This window comes from Juglans regia, chromosome 14, assembly GCF_001411555.2.
Source record: "Juglans regia cultivar Chandler chromosome 14, Walnut 2.0, whole genome shotgun sequence".
Lineage (NCBI taxonomy): Eukaryota > Viridiplantae > Streptophyta > Magnoliopsida > Fagales > Juglandaceae > Juglans > Juglans regia.
The window spans coordinates 8,621,854-8,640,364 of NC_049914.1; the positions used below are offsets into that span (position 1 = coordinate 8,621,854).

Consider the following 18,511-nt stretch of genomic DNA (forward strand, 5'->3'; position numbering starts at 1 on the left):
ACCAACATGGAAAAATATATAATCCAAATAAAACCATGGTCCAAATGATCATCATATAAACTTCAAACTCCAAAATTACAACAGATTATGTGAAAAAAAATAAATAGACAAGACAAGAAAGTAGAGGAAAAGATTCCACACTGAATACCTTGGATTCATTTATGTTGACTTCATTACTACCAACCATGACTTACTCTCCCCCATCCGCACCACCGAAGATTCAAATCTAGACCCGCACTTTAAACTCCACGAGCCCTTTATTGCTCATAATAGAACAAAGCTCTTTGAAGAACCAAATGCCCAAAGAAGGCTATATCTCTCAATCTCAATGTCTTGATGGTTTGGACCTTATCTACAACGAGGAAGAGAGGGGCGGTGCGATTTATAGAGGGGCACTTTCTGAGTTGAGTCGGCGTCTGTGTCTGCATCAGACTGAGATGCTTGCGTCGACGTCAGACTTAGGGCGATGCACAAAGAGCAACGAGGAAGAGAAAGGCAGAGGACAGTGCAAATGAGAAAGAGGCTACCAACACATACTACATTTATTCTTTGTGGTGGAGTATATTTCTCTTATAATGTTTTTTCTTATGTGGCTTAAGTTGAATGAAGGGTTATTTTTGTGAGATTCACAATTAGACTGCTGTGAAGCGATTCTATGAATAAAATATTGTTAGAATATTTTTTTTTAATATTTTTTTTTGTTTTAAAATTTGAAAAAGTTGAATTGTCTATTGTATTTTATTTAAAAATTTAAAAAAATTATAATAATTAAATGAGATAAATTTAGATATGTTATGAAATTCAAACAATTCCTAAATCATAACTCTCAAGCATATAAAGGTGGTTTATGCCTTATGGGAAGTGAGATTGGCAAAGAGAGGTTGGCAGGGGACGTAGATAGATTGTAGAAGTACATGGCACGAAGTTACATGGAATGGAAGGGCGCGCATGTCATGGGAGAGAGTAGCAATCATAGAATATCCTCACGCGTGCATCTCCACACAACTTGTGCGCACCATCCTCTTTACATTTACCATATATATTCTCGCTTTTGTCCTGTCATCCAACTTCACATAAAGAACGATTAACACATTTACTTTTCCATCCATAAAAAAAAAAAAAAAAAACACATTTAATTTGCATCTCTCTCGTATAGGAGAGAGAATAAAGGAAAAGAAAAAAAAAAAGATCAAATACAAGAAGATGCTTTACGTGTATTTTTTCCTTTCCCTTTTTTTTTTTTTGGTTCAACCATTTATAAGGATCACGAGGTACCATATCACACATGATTATGGGCATCCTATCCTCTACAAAATAATACGAGTCATGGTATAAAATATAAAATATAAGAATCAAAATTAAAATTATATATTTTTAAGTGACGTAACGTGAAATCTCTTGCCTAAAATTTTTCAAACAATATATAGACCATGTGAGTGAAGATATGAACTTAAACATCACGATTGACGATTCATGCAAATAGTCCGTGCACGCAATTCATTCCAACCAAAGTACTAAGCTAACCTTTTCTATGACATTTATATTCCATCGTGTTAGGTAATTAGGATTTTTGTTACCTGCATGTTTTGTATGTCAATCTACAACTTTTTGTAAGAATTTTATTTTATAATAAAATCTTTAAAAAAAAATCAAAGTTTTGATCAATAATTTAACTAACAATAAAAACTTTATATTAATTATAAAAGTATATGAATTAAAGAAAAATTCTAAAAAAAAGGACACGCAGCGTGACATGATAATTAAGGAGTGTAACATAGCACGTTTCTAATCCTAACAAAACAAAATATCTCAAATTTCAATCTGTCTGCCTGTCTGTCTGTCTGTCTGTCAGTCAGCAAGCGATCCTAATAATCTAGTCGTGTCATGAAAAGCATTATTAGAGAAGTGTGGGACCATCCCAAATGAACAAGTTTCCTTTCTCACACGCGCAGAAGCGTGAGGTCCATCCACTCCTAACAGGCCTCCCGAATGACAGCAGACTAACTTTTTTTTTGCCTCGTTTAAAGAATCTTCTTCCCCCATCCATTACTCGGCTACTGTTTGTTTGAATTTCAAACTCGGCGTCTCAATAAATAAATTAATAAAACCATTTTAAGATTCGCCGTCTCGTCTGGGTCAACGTGGCCGTCCGAGCGAGTGACGCGCCAGCCCCATTTCTCACGTCAAACTATTATTATTTCTTCTTTTTTTTTTATAATAAGAAATTTACCACTAGGATAATTTCCGACTGACTTCCCACAATTCAATCCAATGGAACCTTGACGCGTGGATTTCACTCGTACGTGAATTCTTTTGTCGCAGTTAATCACAGCTGACAGCTCCACGCGTCCGCGTTGCATTAAAAGCCTTACCCTCCTTTTACACATTTTCTCAAGCCATCTCTGTTTTCTTCTGAAGTGTGTTGTTTCTTTCTCTCAAACCGTGTTTTTTCTCCCTGCTCGCACTCGCCGGAGATCTGAAGCTTCTGAATTAGATCTTACAGTTTTAGTGAAGGGAGATGTCATCGCCTGCAACGTCGTATTGGTGTTACAGATGCACGCGCTTCGTTCGCGTTTGGACCCAAGATAACGCCATCACTTGTCCCCACTGCGACGGAGGGTTCATCGAAGAGATCCAGGCCGCGCCTTCATCGGATAATCCCCACCGTCGATTCGCAGCCTCCGCCATGTACTTGTTCGGAAACAACGGTCAAGATTCTGACCAGACCCCGAGCCTGGGGTCCCGCCGTAGCCGCCGAAGCTCCGGTAGCCGGTCATCGTTTAATCCGGTCATCGTACTCCGTGGGGGTACGGGGGATTCTGCGGGGGATGGGGATGGAGAGAGGAACAGCTTCGAGTTGTACTACGACGATGGGGCTGGGTCCGGGCTTCGTCCACTGCCGGCGACCATGTCGGAGTTCTTGATGGGCTCGGGCTTCGATCGTTTGCTGGAGCAGCTTGCCCAGATCGAAGTAACCGGATTCGGGCGTCCTGAGAATCCACCTGCATCGAAAGCCGCGATTGAGTCTTTACCCACGATCGAAATTGCGGATAACCACGTTGGCTCTGAGTCTCACTGCGCCGTCTGCAAGGAAGCTTTCGATCTTGGCGCGGAGGCCCGCGAGATGCCGTGCAAGCACATATACCACTCGGACTGTATCCTCCCCTGGCTTTCTCTAAGAAACTCGTGCCCGGTTTGCCGGCACGAGTTGCCGAGCGAGCGTAACGAGGGTGATAACTCTGAGGAGGAGACGGTGGGGTTAACCATATGGAGGCTACCGGGAGGTGGGTTTGCGGTGGGGAGGTTCGCTGGGGGAAGAAGAGCAGCCGCGGAGAGAGAACTACCGGTTGTGTACACGGAAATGGATGGTGGGTTCGGGGCAAGTGGGGCTCCGAGAAGGGTTTCGTGGGTTTCTAGACGGAGTAGAGGGAGAGAGAGTGGTGGATTTCGCAGGGCTTTCCGCAATTTCTTCTCCTTCCTGAGGTTTAGGCCTAATTCATCATCTTCGAACTCTGGGCCTGAATCTCGGTCTATGAGCAGAAGCCATAGTCATTCGGGTTCGGTGTTCAGTAGGTATGTGAGAAGGCGGAGCAGCGCTTGGGTTTTGGAGGATCAGAGTAGGAATGGGAGGTGGTGATTATTTTTCTTTCTTTTCTGGGTATAAATGACAAATTTTTGGATATTTTTTGTTTCGTTTCTTTTTTATATCCTGGTAAACTGGGATCAATATATAGAAAGCAGAGGTCTTTTTTGGCTGTGTACATAGCTTGCTTTGAATTTGGCAAGAATTTCGATTTGGTTCTTTACTGCATAGTATCTGCAAGGTAAAATGAGGAATGGTTTTGGAAGTTTTCCATGAAATGGAGACTTGATTAGAGCAATGATTCAGTTTCAGTTCTCATACTGCAGACAAAAAAGTTATTTTTGCTGGTCCTGAAGATGAAAGCTATAATTCGAGCGAGTTGGAATTTACCAGCTTGAAGGCCGTAGTTGGATAGCATTCTTTATTTCTTTGTTCTAATTGTTAAACTTATTGAAAACTTTAGCTTCGGTTTTATGTTAAACTTATTTTCATGGGCGATCAATTCCCCCAAACTGTTGCTTGTTCTTGCTATCTCTGTCTCTGTACCTACTACTACTTTTGGATGTATTATATTATCTGATTTACTGGAAATGGCACCGAGATTAATATTCAGATGCTCCGAAGGATAGCATCATTGCATATTCGAGTAAATGTAGGTCATATTATTTTGTTCCCTAAACCTGTCATATGGATCATTTAAAAGAGCTGTCTTGACTCTTTTGGCTGTTTGTTAACTACGAAATCTGCCATAACCAATTATCAGTCAAACTATATGCCACAGGGCATGAGTGCGGTAAACCTGTGACTCAGAGCTTGAGTGCGGTACACCTGTCAACTGGAGCTGCCCCGGGCGCGGGGGGGCGGGGTGGTTGGGAATATGATTCGTAATATAAAAAATTATAATAAAAATATAAGCAATATCAATATTATAATTTAATAATAATCAAATTTTAATTTTGACGAGTCACAAAACCAATATTATAAATCAATAATTTGTAATAACAAAAATGAATATAGCTTAAAAATTATAATCTTAATAATAAAAATATAAGCATATTAAAAAATATTAATATTATAACTTAATAATAGTAAAATTTTGATTTTAAAATAAATTTTAAATGGGTTAATTTCGTGTTAAGTCTTTTGATTCGTTTATAAATCGTGTTTTAATGAATTAATTCGTTTTAATCCGAACATGTTAAGATCAAATCTAAACCCGCTAATTTTAAGTTGTGTTCTTGTTGAGTTTACGGGTCATGCTACATATTGCCACCTCTAATTGATTTCATTAAAGCTATCTTCAAAATTTAGTTAAAAGTACGTATTTTAGATAAAATCAAATTCATTCAAGATATAATCTCATATTTTGCAGCTACAGTAACTATATATTAATTAATAATTTAATTTTTACTTATATTATTTGTTTCCCAATTATTATTTTCTCTAACCTATTATTTTTTATCTACAAAAAATATGCACTTACCTCCTGCTTGTATATTAGTTTGCACAAAAGTAATACACAAAAAATGTATATGTACATGAAAAATGTGCAGGAACCCAACCTCCTGCCTGTATATTTGCACAAAAATAAACATGTTCCTCCTGCACATGTATAGGAACCTTGCCTCCTGCGTATGTACAAAAACCTTGCCTCCTGCTTGTATATTAATTTTAATAGTTTCTTGCTTATGCAATATATTAGTTTTTCATACACAAAAAATGAAATAATTCTCTTGGTGTAGTTGGTGTATATTTTTAGAATAAAATAATTCTTTTAAAGATAAACAATATATCTCTAAATTTAAAGAAAATTTTGGTGGTACTATAGCTTATATGTAGAGCTTCTTTATTTTGATTACTTCAATACATACTATTTTATTGATATTTAATCAAACTTTGGAGATGCACTATTTTAGATGAAATAAGTTGTGTTTTTGAATGTAGAGATCTATCCATACGAAAGTGATGATCAGAAATAGTCTTAGAGCATTAATATTGGATTGGCTATCCTATTTTTCAAATTTTGATTAATATGTAACTTTTTCACCTTTTGCTAATCATTCAAAATTTGAAGTCTACATTAGATTAGTCATCACACTCTCTATAATAATAAAATATTAATATTTTTTATTATTTTTATTATTTTATTAATTTTTATTTTATTTTAATAATCTTTAATAACCTCCAACAAATCATATTCATTTTTATTTTCACAATCTAACAATCTATAATATAATAATCTCATATGTATATATAGATGATAAAAGCTCATATGATTAAAAATCTCATATCTATAATATAATAATATTAAAAAATACTTTTAGACTTGCTATAGTTCTTTTCATATTTAAAAAGAAGAATGAATTTACTGTAACTTATAGTTTGGATGAAAACAATTTAACTAATTCAACGTGGAGTAAATATGAATGATGTTTACTAAATTTGAAGATGAAAAAACATTTGACTAATCCAATACCAATGCTCTAATTACCATCTAAATCCAACCTAAAATGTTGGGTAAATTTTGTGAAATTCGTGTCTATTTCTCTCTCTACAAAAACTCTAAAAACTCCAAATCCAGCAAGAAGATGCTACAACAGCCATATGGAACCTGCTCAAGCCGGAGAATATCACTCATTATCACTCAATATTTGTCAAATTTGAAAAGCTGGTCAAAGCAGGAAAAGAAAACGTTTTACTCATAAATGGTTAGCATCTATGCATACCATAAAATCTTTGTATGGTGGAATTTGATAGTGAAAATGATCCACTACTGTAAAACTTGATTGGGAAAAAGATATTCGGTCTTGGCTTTTGGCAAAATGAGGAATGACTAAAATCGTGGCCTTGTTGGTTTCCAAAGGAAAAGCACTGACTTTAGCATGTTGGTTGGCGGCTTTGGAGAGGGGCTCTTTGCCTTTAACCTCGGTGAAATCCATCGAGGTGGCCGTGGAAGACGTGGAGCTCAAGCAGCCAAGTGCCGGTAGCAGATGCCTGGAAAAAGGTTGCATTTTTTTTTTTTAATCTTGCTTATGGGCGAGCTCGAAGAATCTTACATATCCCCACCCATTGCTGTCACCAGACTCCCATCCTCTCTGCTGAGGAATTCAAACAAAATCAGTAATGTCCACTGGACAAGACAAATCTATACAAAAAACCAGAGGTTGATGAATCTGGTCAACAAAGAGAAAAAAAGAGGGGTTTTTCTAGCAAAGCACAAGGAAGGTGGTGTTGTGTATCCCTTTTTTTTCCAGTGGTTGGTTGTGCAGTAGGGTCAGGTATTGCTTAATTCCCCCAAATATATCCAAACTACTGCTTGCCGATAAAGTCATATTCCCCACAGATGGGACCATTCGTCCATCGCCGCATCTTAGTGGGTTCATCATCTTTTAGCACCAAAATCCGGCCTGAGCTTTTGGATAAATATATTATCTTTGTTTATAGCACTAAATTTAGCAATAATATTAATGGCCGCAAATGCAGGTGTTGTTTACAACTGTCGGCACTGTTTTGTCAGCCATGAAAAGAGGCCATCCAAGCTCGAGCCTGAACCAACTTTCAGTGACGTGTTCAAGGCTTAACCAAAGAGAACCCATTTTTAATTTTTTAAAAACTTTTGAGGTGATTTTGTTCCCTCTACCAGCCAACATAAACAGAACTGTGTTTGACCAATTTGCCAAGAAAATCAGCATGATCCATTTTGGTGTGTTTTTATTTTTTAATAATGACTAGCATGATTATGTTTAAAGTGAAATAGGGGAAATACTTTGTGACCTTTTACTTGTTTCTCACAATTATAGCTGTTTAGGTGTGAATAAAATGATAGCATAGTGATGGTTTAACAAGACCTTTGGACATTATTAATTTTAAGAGACAATTATACAATAAAATCTTATAATATAGACTGCTAATTAATTGTAAAGTAACATGGTAAAATTAACTATTAAACTAACACAAATAATTATAATTAAATAACTTTCTATACCTCAAATATTTTGTGGAAAAGGTAGGAAACAAATCTTTTGGCACATATATATTTTGAAACCAGATCTTTTAAGGCGTGGTTTGGATAGTGAGTTGAGATAAAATGAGTTAAGATGATTTGTGAATAGTAATGAGATATTTGAGAGTTGAAATGAGATAAGTTGGAAATGATTTGACTTAAAATGTTCTATAGAGTTTTGGGAGAGGAGAGACAAAAAAGTTGAATACAAATATTATATTGTTAAAATATAATTTTTATTTTGAGATTTGAAAAAGTTCAATTGTTTTTTATGTTTTGTTTGAAAGTTTAAAAAAGTTGTAATGATTAGACGAAATAAATTAAATATTTGAAATTGAAAAATGTTTATGTTTGTGTATGATGTTTGAATATTAGAATGAGATGAGATGAGATGAGATGACAGACTTTTATTATCCAAACCAGAGTTCAAAATTTGAAAATAGGATGTTGTTAGTCTATTTATAATATTTTAAACAATATTCTGTATTTTTTATATTATATATAAAAGAGTAATGTTATATACTATCATAGAGTGAGTAAACGCCGCGCAATTATTTAAAAAAAGAATGAAATCTATTGTTACAAAATTAATTTTTTTTTCATATGAATATTGTATTTACTTACTTTTTTTCAAATGAATTATACAATATTTACACATTTTACGATTACATATATCATTTTTGTATATAAAATTAGTATTCAAAGCAAGTAGAGGTCGCATTACCTCTAGAACCTTTGAAAATTAAAATAGACCAAAAAATAAGTAAAAAAATATATAAAATCCAAACAAATAATATTTAAAAAAGAGTAATCAATAATCATGCTCAAAAAAAAAGGGGAGAAAACAAAAAAACAAATGGGGACATCGGGAGTGTTATCACAACCAACGCCAACAGAAAGAACAGACACACACATTGTACCTTCGTTCTCTCCCGTTCTTTCGTTTTTCGTTTCCGATAAGCAAAGCACCCGTTTTGATCGACTTCTTTGCTCTCGGCTTTTTTCGCTTCTGTAAGTGTTTCCTTTCTCCTGCATTGATTACACTCTCTCTGGTTGCCGAGAAAATCGCTGAAAATTTGGACTGAATTAAATTTTCTGATTTTATATTATTTTACTTTTGCGATACCTTGCAGCAGTTTGGATTTTCATTTCTATACTTTTCCACCTAGACATTCTCAACAATACTTGGATTTTCTTTATTACCTTTTTCTTTTGCTTGGGAAGTTTTGCCTGGTGTGGGCGTTCATCAAGTGAAATTTGGACAATGACAATGTGGGTTCTGTGTGGTAAAAATGATTGTTGTATTCATGCATGTTTATAGTGGTGGAGCAGTTCGAGAACAATAAGATTAAGGTATGTACGAGAAAGTGTGTTTGTTTAATTTCATAGCTGAATTTCGTGCTTTTTACACTGCATGAGTATGTATAAGGAAAGTGATACTGGCCAAGTCCCAACCCAGTCCTATATGGATCAAGATTAGGCAAGTGTTTTGATAAAGAGGAGCTCAGGAGCATGAAAAATAAAAATGATGGTAGAGAATGAAAGGAATTATTGTCTCCTTTTACGGAATTTGTGTTCCCATTAGTAGGTTATAAGACAGTGGTTGTTTTAGAACTCAGGTGGGATTCAGCCGGCAATATTAAAATCGTAATCTGTGACCGAATCACCACGAGTCAATAGTCATTCTTCAATACTCCGGGATTTCTCCTCTCACATAATTGTCAAGCTTCAAGGAAATGTGTTATCTTTTTAATCTCATTCAAAGGTTATATGAGTCATGCTATTGCTATTTGACGTGATTCACAATGTATGTTTGTTGGAGAGCATTTTTTCGTTTTGAATCCCTTTGGTGCACATGCGTCATCATTAACTATGCTTCCTCCAACTGAATGGTGGTCGACATACTTATATTTTGCATCTCTATACATGTACTTTGTGAACCTATGGTACAATCTTACATTTTTTTGACATGATTTGTAGATATAAATATTGAACCTCATCAACCAAAGTCAAAAGTGAAGGTGATCCACCCAAAAATTATAGAATCTAAATGGCTTTCCCCCCCTTGGGCATATTTACTTTAAAGGAGGCTCAAGAGACCTGAGGTTCCTAGCAACAAGGATGGAGAATTAAGCACGGGTTAGAAAACAACCGCAGAGGAGTGTCATTCTGATACCTTAAGAAAATGCGAGTGTGGAAATGAATGAATGATGGATTTGGGAATTATATAAATCTATCATATAAAAAACTATATGGACTCCCATGTTGGATTTCTTAAGATAGTATTTTCAGGGAAAATTATACTTTGCACCCTTGAATTGTCACCTCTCTTACTACGAGTATCTTAAACTACAAAAAGTAACAATGTGCATCCCAACCTATCTGAGTCCATATAGTTTTTTATATGATAGATTTATATAATTCCCAAATCCATCATTCATTCATTTCCACACTCGCATTTTCTTAAGATAGTATTTTCAGGGAAAATTATACTTTGCACCCTTGAATTGTCACCTCTTTTACTACGAGTATCTTAAACTACAAAAAGTAACAATGTGCATCCCAACCTACTAATATGTAATACCGAATTGTGTTGGAAGGTAGTTAATGAGATCTTACATTGCTTGGGAAGGAGAAATTCTTTCCTTTTATAATGATATTCAAGGAGCTTCAATTGTAACATTGATTAGTTCTTTTGGAATATAGGCCTAGATGTGGTTTGGGTTTACTTAGGAGGCTATAATGGTATAAGAGCCAAACCCAACCAGAAATTCGGTACTTGATTTGTGCCACTTATGATAGAATGATCTGATGAGAACGTCGAGATTTAAAGGGGAGATTATAATACCCCAAGTTATGTATAGGTAGGTAGTGAATGAGATCTTACATTGTTTGGAAATGAGAAGTTTTTGCCTTTTATAATGATTTTCAAGGAACCCCCATTGTAACATTGACTAGTCCTTTTGGAGTATGAGTTTAAATGCGGCTTGGGTCCTTTTTGGGTCATTACATAGGTTTCAATGTGCACCCTAAGTTAAGATTTGACATTATCTAATGACTAGATCTTAACCAAGGGTGCATATTGAAACCTACTCATATCAATTCTTCTTGACCATCCAATTTCTCCATGACGATGGGCGGTCATGCTTTTGTTTTTATATTATGAATCAAATTTTGCGAGCTCATGTTGACGTTTGGGACTCAAATCTGAATTTACTTATGTTTTGTGTCTTTAAATTTATCATGTGGGATATTTGCTGCTGTCTGATTTTCCTCGGATAATTTTCAGGAAGACTGAGACAAATCATAAAAACTCCTATATAGTTGAATGAGTTTTTAAGTTCTTGTCTATAAACTAAAGGAAAACACTTGCTATTGAAATCTATATAAATCAATTCTGATCCTTATGTTTGGTTTAAAATTCAATTCATAATGTGCTAATTCCTGATTTTCTTCACTGGGGTGCACTTGGAACGTAGCTTATATTAGTATTACATGTATTCTTGGAACATTTCAGGTTCTGACGATTTGGAAGACATATTATAGGACTGGTTGTATCACAGCGTGTCCTCTACTATACAGCTCTTTTCAAGGAGAGAGGAACTTTGAAATATGAATTTTGTTTTTCGAGGTAGTAGAGCAGATATTGAAAATGGATTTGGAGGATTTATTCCTGAACCACCTGCAGTGGTATGTTAACACGTGCCTGTTTGCATGTCTGAGATTTGGTGTACTTTTTACCTGTATTTTGATTATTGAGATAGTGCGATTTATGCTTGTCAATGTGCTGACTCTTTGCACTCTTTGATTTATGCTTGTCAATGTGCTGACTCTTTGACCTCTTTCAATCAGCGTATTCATACCGCTCGATCTGTTAATACCAACTCACTTGCTTTTCTTGTGACAGGTAATGTATTTGATTCTGTCCTTTTTGTTGGATTACTTGATTTTTTTACAAGTTCATTTGTTAATCCATACATTATCCTCTTTGTTCAGCAGTTATTTTACTTTTCATGATTTTGAACTCACGTCAGATGTCACCAAACCTTTTGGTATGTTCTCACCAAGCATTTCCTGTGGGCATACTTTTAGCTCTGATTAGTTATTCTGGAGCATGAAACTTACACAGCAATTAAGCTGGTACCCTGTGCATGTGCATGCAGCTCTGGCTTGTTGTGGGTGTCTTTTTGATGGCCACAAGCCTGAGGATGTATGCTGCTTGTCAACGACTTCAAGCTCAGGCCAGGGCTCATGCAGCAGCAGCAAGTGGCTTGCTTGGTCATACTGAACTGCAGCTGCACATGCCACCCTCAATAGCTTTGGCAACTAGAGGACGATTACAAGGACTAAGACTCCAGCTTGCACTTCTTGACCACGAGTTTGATGACCTAGGTATTTTCATTTTTGTTGAAATGTATTTGTTAGATTTTTATAACGGGGTCACCTCTTGGAAATTGATGGTCCACATGCAGATAGCAAGGCTATGTTTGTGTTCCAGTTTAGGTTGAATTTCAATATGTGATTTTTTCTGTGGATGAAAAGTTCTGTTCATTTTGGTTCAGATTATGATACTCTCAGAGCACTGGACTCTGATAATACTTCCACAACTCCTTCGATGAGTGATGAAGATATAAATGCATTACCAGTTCACAAATACCGGGCTGCTGGCTCTCAGAAGTAAGTTCATTTATGAGCGGGAATGCGTCTTTAAGCATATGGCAACTCCTTTTTAGTCTGCAGTTATCTATAAATTGATGGATCTAAAGACTATGATATCAACAATTCAGAACTGAACCTAGGCTTAGTATGTTCACCTAGTGGAAAGTTACTAACTGCTTGTTACAATGACTACGTTTATGGTGAAGAAAGGAATGAACATCTGATCCCAGTTGATCCCAGTTGGTAATGGATGAAGGGGTACTGAATTTGTAACTTTGGATCAATAGTTTACTTTGTTTAATTACTATACTGTTATTAATTTAAATTCTTTGACATTAATGACTGCTGATTGGTTATAACTTACCAAGAAAATCCTTAGAAAATCTTCTCTTTTATTTGCATCACTTAACATTGGAGTTTGATTAAACTGGATGGGTGGAGGAATGCATTCTTCCACAAATGCACAGGGAATATTCATGTCTAAACTGCTGTCTATTATAATTTATGTTAGGTTTTTGTGAATTAACTTTGAATTTGACCGCTACTTTGCAAAAGTTATTTATAAAATTTGTGCCAACCTGGATGAGTGTAGGAATGCATTCTTCCACAAATGCTAGGGGATTTTTTTTTTTTTTTTTTCTAAACTGCTGTATATGAAAAATTAATATTAGGTCTATAAATTAACTTTGAATTGGATCGCTAGTTGTGCAAAAGTTATATATAAATTTGTGCCAGTATCCATGACAATTGTTTGAAAGGACATTTTTTCTGTTTATGGTGACAGCTCATCACTTCAACTGGAGTCATCTTCTTCAGGCCTGGCTGAGGTTGGTTTTTTTTTTTTTTTTCGTTTTTGTTTTTCCCCTTCATCAAGTTTGATTGCATAATCAATAATATAATGCCTTGTGACAATCCAAGATCATCAGAATGCCAATGATATCCCCAGCAGGGAAAAATGAACTTACATTAAAAATTCTTCATTTTGCTTTCCAGTTATAGTAGGTTCAGCTTCTGGCTGTAATTGAACTGGTAGGAATACCTTCCAGCTCCGCCATACGAGCTTTTAGAATCAAGTGATCTTCCGACATTATTTTGTACTACTCTTGGGTGCATTATATTTGTTTTCTTATTTCTGTTCTACAAGCAGACTAAACAAGACTCTAGAAAGGCAGATGGGAGGATAAAGGGCCCTGAAGATGAACTGACATGCAGCATTTGCTTGGAGCAAGTTAATAAGGGGGAGCTTGTTCGCAGCTTGCCATGTTTGCATCAGGTTCTTCCACTGTTGATATGATTTTGGTCAGCTATAACTTGATGGGTTGAACACATTGAATGAAATCTCTGAATATGTCCAGTGTTGAATTTTACAGTCTTTTCATTACCTTTACACTCGCTAATTTGAAAGTAGTCAATGTGAAAAAGTCTCACCTCAAGTTAATTAATTTTTTACTGTAATCTCCTGTTACTCAAATTGTGCTTGAATATAAGGGATATTGCAAATTAGTTTACTCATAAAAGTAACTCTCTCTCGTTGTTTTTTTGTTTTGTTTTGTTTTTTTTTTTCTATTCTTTTGTTTGTTTTTTTTTTTTTTGGGGTAGCATCCGTCTGAAGGTTCTTAACCCTCAATCTTCCAACCACAGCCTTTCTAAGTTCAACATACTTTTTTCACATTTCCAAAATCTGAATTATTTTGGATGTGCGGTGTAATCAAGAGATTCTGAAACTGAAAAAGTGATGTTGTGCATAGCATCTCTTCAATATCTATGATATATGATATTTGCAATGTTAATATCTTTTTGGCAGTTTCATGCCAATTGCATTGATCCATGGCTGCGGCAACAAGGCACATGCCCTGTTTGTAAATTAAGGGTGGGATCTGGATGGCAGGATATCGGCGAGAGCGAATCAGATGGTTCATACATGGTCTAGTGACTTGTTAAACATTCCATATGTAAATGCTAGTAGTATAGTTACTTACCATTGTCTTCTTATTTTTATTTTGTAGAAACCATATTGTAAATTGCAAAGAAATAATAAACTCTGGGTAACTCAGTTACATGCGTATAAACTCCAGGTGTGGCCTCTGCCTAACTTGTGCATTCCCTGTATTTCTCCCAAAATAAAAAGCTACAATCTCCTATGGCATTTACCTGATTGTTTCAGCTTTATTATGTCAAAGTTGTAGCTGCACACTATTATGTTATATTTCATTTGAACCCTATTGGGGTGGCTTTGGATGACGATGATCTATGAATCGCGATCCTGAAATGTGTAGATACAAATGGTCGGATGGGAGAAAGAATATTTTAGGAACATTTGGAACATCTCATTTCTGGGCGGCTTGAAGACCTGCATCTTTTGCATCCTACCTATTGTATAAATAACCTAAGTGTAGGCTCTCCTTTGTTTTGTTTCTTTTTAGATGAAAGAGTGTGGACCAAAAAGGGTGACGTGGCAAAAAGAAAACTTTATGCTCTACTAGGGTTTTGAACAAAACTTGCGATGGCCGCCGAGGACCCCCTTGTAGAGGGGGTCCCCCCTGTTGGTCCCCGCTCCTTTGCAGAGCTATTGCAAGCTCCTCAGCCACTCCCAGAAGTGGAGATAGTGATGAGACCACCGAAAATCATAGATGGAGAGCTTTGTTTCCTCTTCTCTCGGGAGGAAATCGACAAAGCTGCTTCATCATTCAGGTTTTCCATGGTCATCAAGTTCCTGCGCAAGAGGCCTTCTTTAGACAGGATAAGAGCTTTCATTAGAGCTAGATGGGGCCTCTCTAGTACGTGTCTGGTCTCCTCGATGAGGAAATCTCGAAATGTCTTTGTGAGAATGACAAACGAAAAAGATTTCAATAAGACATTTTCGAGAGAATCTTGTGAGATGGAGGGGGTTCCCTACCGTGTGTTTCAATGGTCCCCTGACTTTAATGAGGAGTCTGAACCTCCTTTGGTCCTTGTTTGGGTATTTCTACTAGGATTACTACCGCACTTCTATCATAAATCGATGCTCAAAATTCTTACGATAGGGATTGGTAAATTTATCAGACGAGATAACTCCACTAAATGCGTCACACGCACGGACGAAGCTAGAATCTGTGTGGAAATGGATGCCTCCAAACCACCGCTCAAATCCTTTTGGATTGGCCATCCAGGAAGACATTCAAGTCGATTACAAGAAGTGGTCTATGAGACCTTGCCCGCTTACTGCACAATATGTAACCAGCAGGGCCATAACCACAACACTTGTAGGCAAAATGGGAAAAAACAAATCACAAAAGACGATGGGGAATCACGGAAATGCACCCAGCAGGAGTACCGTGTCAAACAGCCTATCATTTTGCCATAGGAAGAGCCCGGTGAACAAGAGACCCAACTGGAGGGACATCCTACGGAAAGGGGCCTTGGTGAAGTTCTTGGAGGAGGCACTGGATTTGGCAGCCACGATCAAAGTTAACAACGAGGGGATTTCGAACCGGGGTGCGACCCATGAAATTGAGAGAATTGCTGAAGACCTAGAACAGGGCCATGAACTACCAGGAAATGTTTCTTCCACTTCAATGGTGGAAAGTGCGCGCCAGTACCTGGTAAAAAACATTAAGGAAAAGATTAAGAAAGTTAGTTTCAAGAAAACATCTGTCTAACCTAGCCCAGCTCCGAGCTAATCCGCCTCGACCATTGCACCATGTCATTTTTGCGCCTTTGGATTGCATATTTATTAGACCACAGGATTGGACACACTGATTGAATTCTTCCATGGTTGAGAAAGGCCATGGTCGGCCGCCTCTTCTTTCTGAGTTGTCTTTGATAATATTGAAATCCCCATAGAGAAGCCACGGGAGAGCAGTATTCCCCATAGACTCCAAGTCCGCCCAAAGCACTCTCCTTTCCATTTGACTACACTTTGCATATATGATAGAGAATAGAAAAACCTGGCCATTATCCTTAACCTTCACAGTAATGTACTGATTTGTACCTACCACCCATTGTATCGAGACTTTTGAATTCCACAACAGCCAGATTTTGCCACCATGCACCTCATTAGTAACAAAGGAATTGCATTTGAATTTACCCAAAAGAGATGGGATTCTATCCTCTAAAAAAAAGGTTAAGCCAAAGCTAAAATATTAGGAGTAAAATTTTTAATGATTTTCTTCAGCCTCATATTAGACGTGCCAACTCCCCTAATATTTCAAAAAATAACAAATTTTATCATAAATTAAATTTAGCAGGTCGAGTTACCACCTTGATAGAGCTTCTTTTCTGAAGTTTCCTGGGTTCCTCAGCCTCTGTAAGGTAGTCCTTACGCATGTCCTCCTTGAGCTTATCTCTTCCATTTTCTTGATTGCGAACCACATGTACCATCTCTAACGCAGGTGACCCCATCAAGACCCATTTCTTTTCCCTTGCCGACACTAACCCACCCATCTTCTCCACTTTCATTTCTTTTTGCATTTCGTTGGCAGTGTGCAGGGGAACCCCCAACCCTCCTCTTCGCATCTCCTCCTTCATCATTTCGAAACTCAATGTTGCCGAATCTCCTCCTTCATTTCGAACCCCAACTTCCTTTTTCTTCTCCATTCTCTTTTTAGAATCGAAGTTCCCCAAGCTCCTCCGTGATTTGTGTTTCTTCGATTTCTTCCTCAGAGTTCTCAGGGGATTTTCCCAATCCTCACTAGATTCTTCCTCTACAACCACATTTATTAATTCATGATTATCTATAGACTGGGTCAGCATTGGGTAAGTCGATTTTACAAGCTGCGGACCCTCCTCGTCTTGCTCTTGTAGCTTCAATTTCAACACGGTGAAAAAGGCCAAGGTGGCTCTTAAAGAATGGAATAAAATGGTCTTTGGTAAGACTAACTCTATTATCAAAGAATTAGAGGACCGTATTGAGACCCTCGATTACCGTCTTCAAGTTTCCTTTAATGATGAGGATGATAAGGACCTCTTAAAATCCAAGTTGGATCTAATAACTTGGAGGGAGAGAGAGAATACTAGGCTTGCTCACCTGACAAAAAAGAGCTGGCTCAAAGATGGGGACCAAAATTTCAAATTTTTTCATGCTCTCCTGAATGCCAAAAACCATAAAAGAGTGCAGAATATGAGCTTGTCTGATGGGACTGTTTTAACTACCCCTGCTGAAATTCATAGATATGCGGTTGACTATTTCCAAAATTTTTTGGGTCAGTCTGCCACTTGTGTTCTACCGAACCTGAACAACCTGGTCTCCCCTATTATGACTAATGAGGAGAACATGGCCATTGGCAGAGACCCTACCATAGAGGATGTTAAGGATGCCCTCTTTACCATTCCCATTGAAAGTAGTCCCGGGCCTAATGGCTTCGGCTCTGATTTTTTCACAGTCTGTTGGGGTCTGGTTAAAGATGACCTTCTTGCTACCATTCAGGATTTTTTCTAGAACCATTTTTTCCCTAGGTGCTACACTGCTTCTGCTATTGTGTTAATTCCCAAGATGGACAAGCCTACGGGCTTTGACAAATCTCGGCCTATTAGCCTCTGCTCTGTGGTTTATAAGATTTGCTCTAAAATTATTATGGCTCGCCTGACTAGCTTGCTCCCAAAAATGATATCGCAGGAACAAGGGGTGTTTATCCCAGGTTGAAGCATTTTTGAAAACATCAGTTTAACTCAAGAAATGACCCACTCCATTCATAGGAAATCGATAGGAGGAAATGTGTTGATTAAACTTGATATGTCAAAGGCTTATGATCGAGTGGGTTGGAAATTTCTATTACACGCTCTGAACAAGTTTGGTTTCTCTCCTCATGTTTGTGATTTGATCAATGCCTGTATTTCCTTTTCGTGGTACTCGGTCACGATGAATGGTACTACCATGAGTTTCTTTAAAGGAGAGAGAGGCCTTAGACAAGGGGATCCTCTATCCCCTTTCCTGTTCATCATTATGCAAGAAGTTCTCTCCCGTCTCATTAAGAAATATTTTGAGGCAGGACAAATTGGATGCTTTACTCAAGCCAGAGGGACCCCATTTATTTCCCATCTTATGTATGCCGATGATATCATTATATTTGTAAATGGTGGTAAGAAATCTATCCGAGGGTTGATGGAGGTTTTAAACAAGTATGTGGCCGGACAGGACAAATACTCAACAAAGAGAAAAGTGCCATTTTCTTCTCTAAGAGAATTCCGAGTTACAGGAAACATTCCCTTCTCAGGCTCACTGGTTTCACTGAGGGTCATTTTCCATTTCAGTACTTGGGGGTGCCCATAATGGATGGTAGGTTGAAGGC

The 18,511-nt window shown here is 37.2% G+C and overlaps 3 protein-coding genes across 4 annotated transcripts; all 3 read left to right on the forward strand.

Moving 5' to 3' along the window:
* Nucleotides 1-2,375: 2,375 nt before the first annotated feature.
* On the forward strand, nucleotides 2,376-4,095 carry LOC109013002 (E3 ubiquitin-protein ligase RDUF2-like). Its single transcript, XM_018994901.2, has one exon. The coding sequence runs from the start codon at nucleotides 2,519-2,521 to the stop codon at nucleotides 3,635-3,637; it is 1,119 nt and encodes a 372-aa protein (XP_018850446.1). The 5' UTR covers nucleotides 2,376-2,518; the 3' UTR covers nucleotides 3,638-4,095.
* A 4,344-nt stretch (nucleotides 4,096-8,439) lies between these two features.
* LOC109013003 (E3 ubiquitin-protein ligase SDIR1-like) lies at nucleotides 8,440-14,414 on the forward strand. Of its 2 annotated transcripts, none has more exons than XM_035685149.1 (9): nucleotides 8,440-8,597; nucleotides 11,104-11,276; nucleotides 11,439-11,493; nucleotides 11,583-11,638; nucleotides 11,750-11,978; nucleotides 12,149-12,263; nucleotides 13,030-13,072; nucleotides 13,393-13,518; nucleotides 14,050-14,414. In XM_035685149.1, the coding sequence occupies exons 2-9, from the start codon at nucleotides 11,199-11,201 to the stop codon at nucleotides 14,173-14,175; spliced, it is 828 nt and encodes a 275-aa protein (XP_035541042.1). In that variant the 5' UTR covers nucleotides 8,440-8,597; nucleotides 11,104-11,198; the 3' UTR covers nucleotides 14,176-14,414. The 2 variants fall into 2 exon arrangements, with proteins under 2 accessions (XP_035541042.1, XP_035541043.1); XM_035685150.1 differs by having other exon boundaries at nucleotides 8,441-8,597; nucleotides 11,586-11,638.
* Nucleotides 14,415-17,082: 2,668 nt separating this feature from the next.
* Nucleotides 17,083-17,661, forward strand: LOC118344555. The gene has a single exon (XM_035685570.1). It carries the CDS (start codon nucleotides 17,083-17,085, stop codon nucleotides 17,659-17,661), a length of 579 nt encoding a protein of 192 aa, XP_035541463.1.
* The last annotated feature ends 850 nt before the right edge of the window (nucleotides 17,662-18,511 follow it).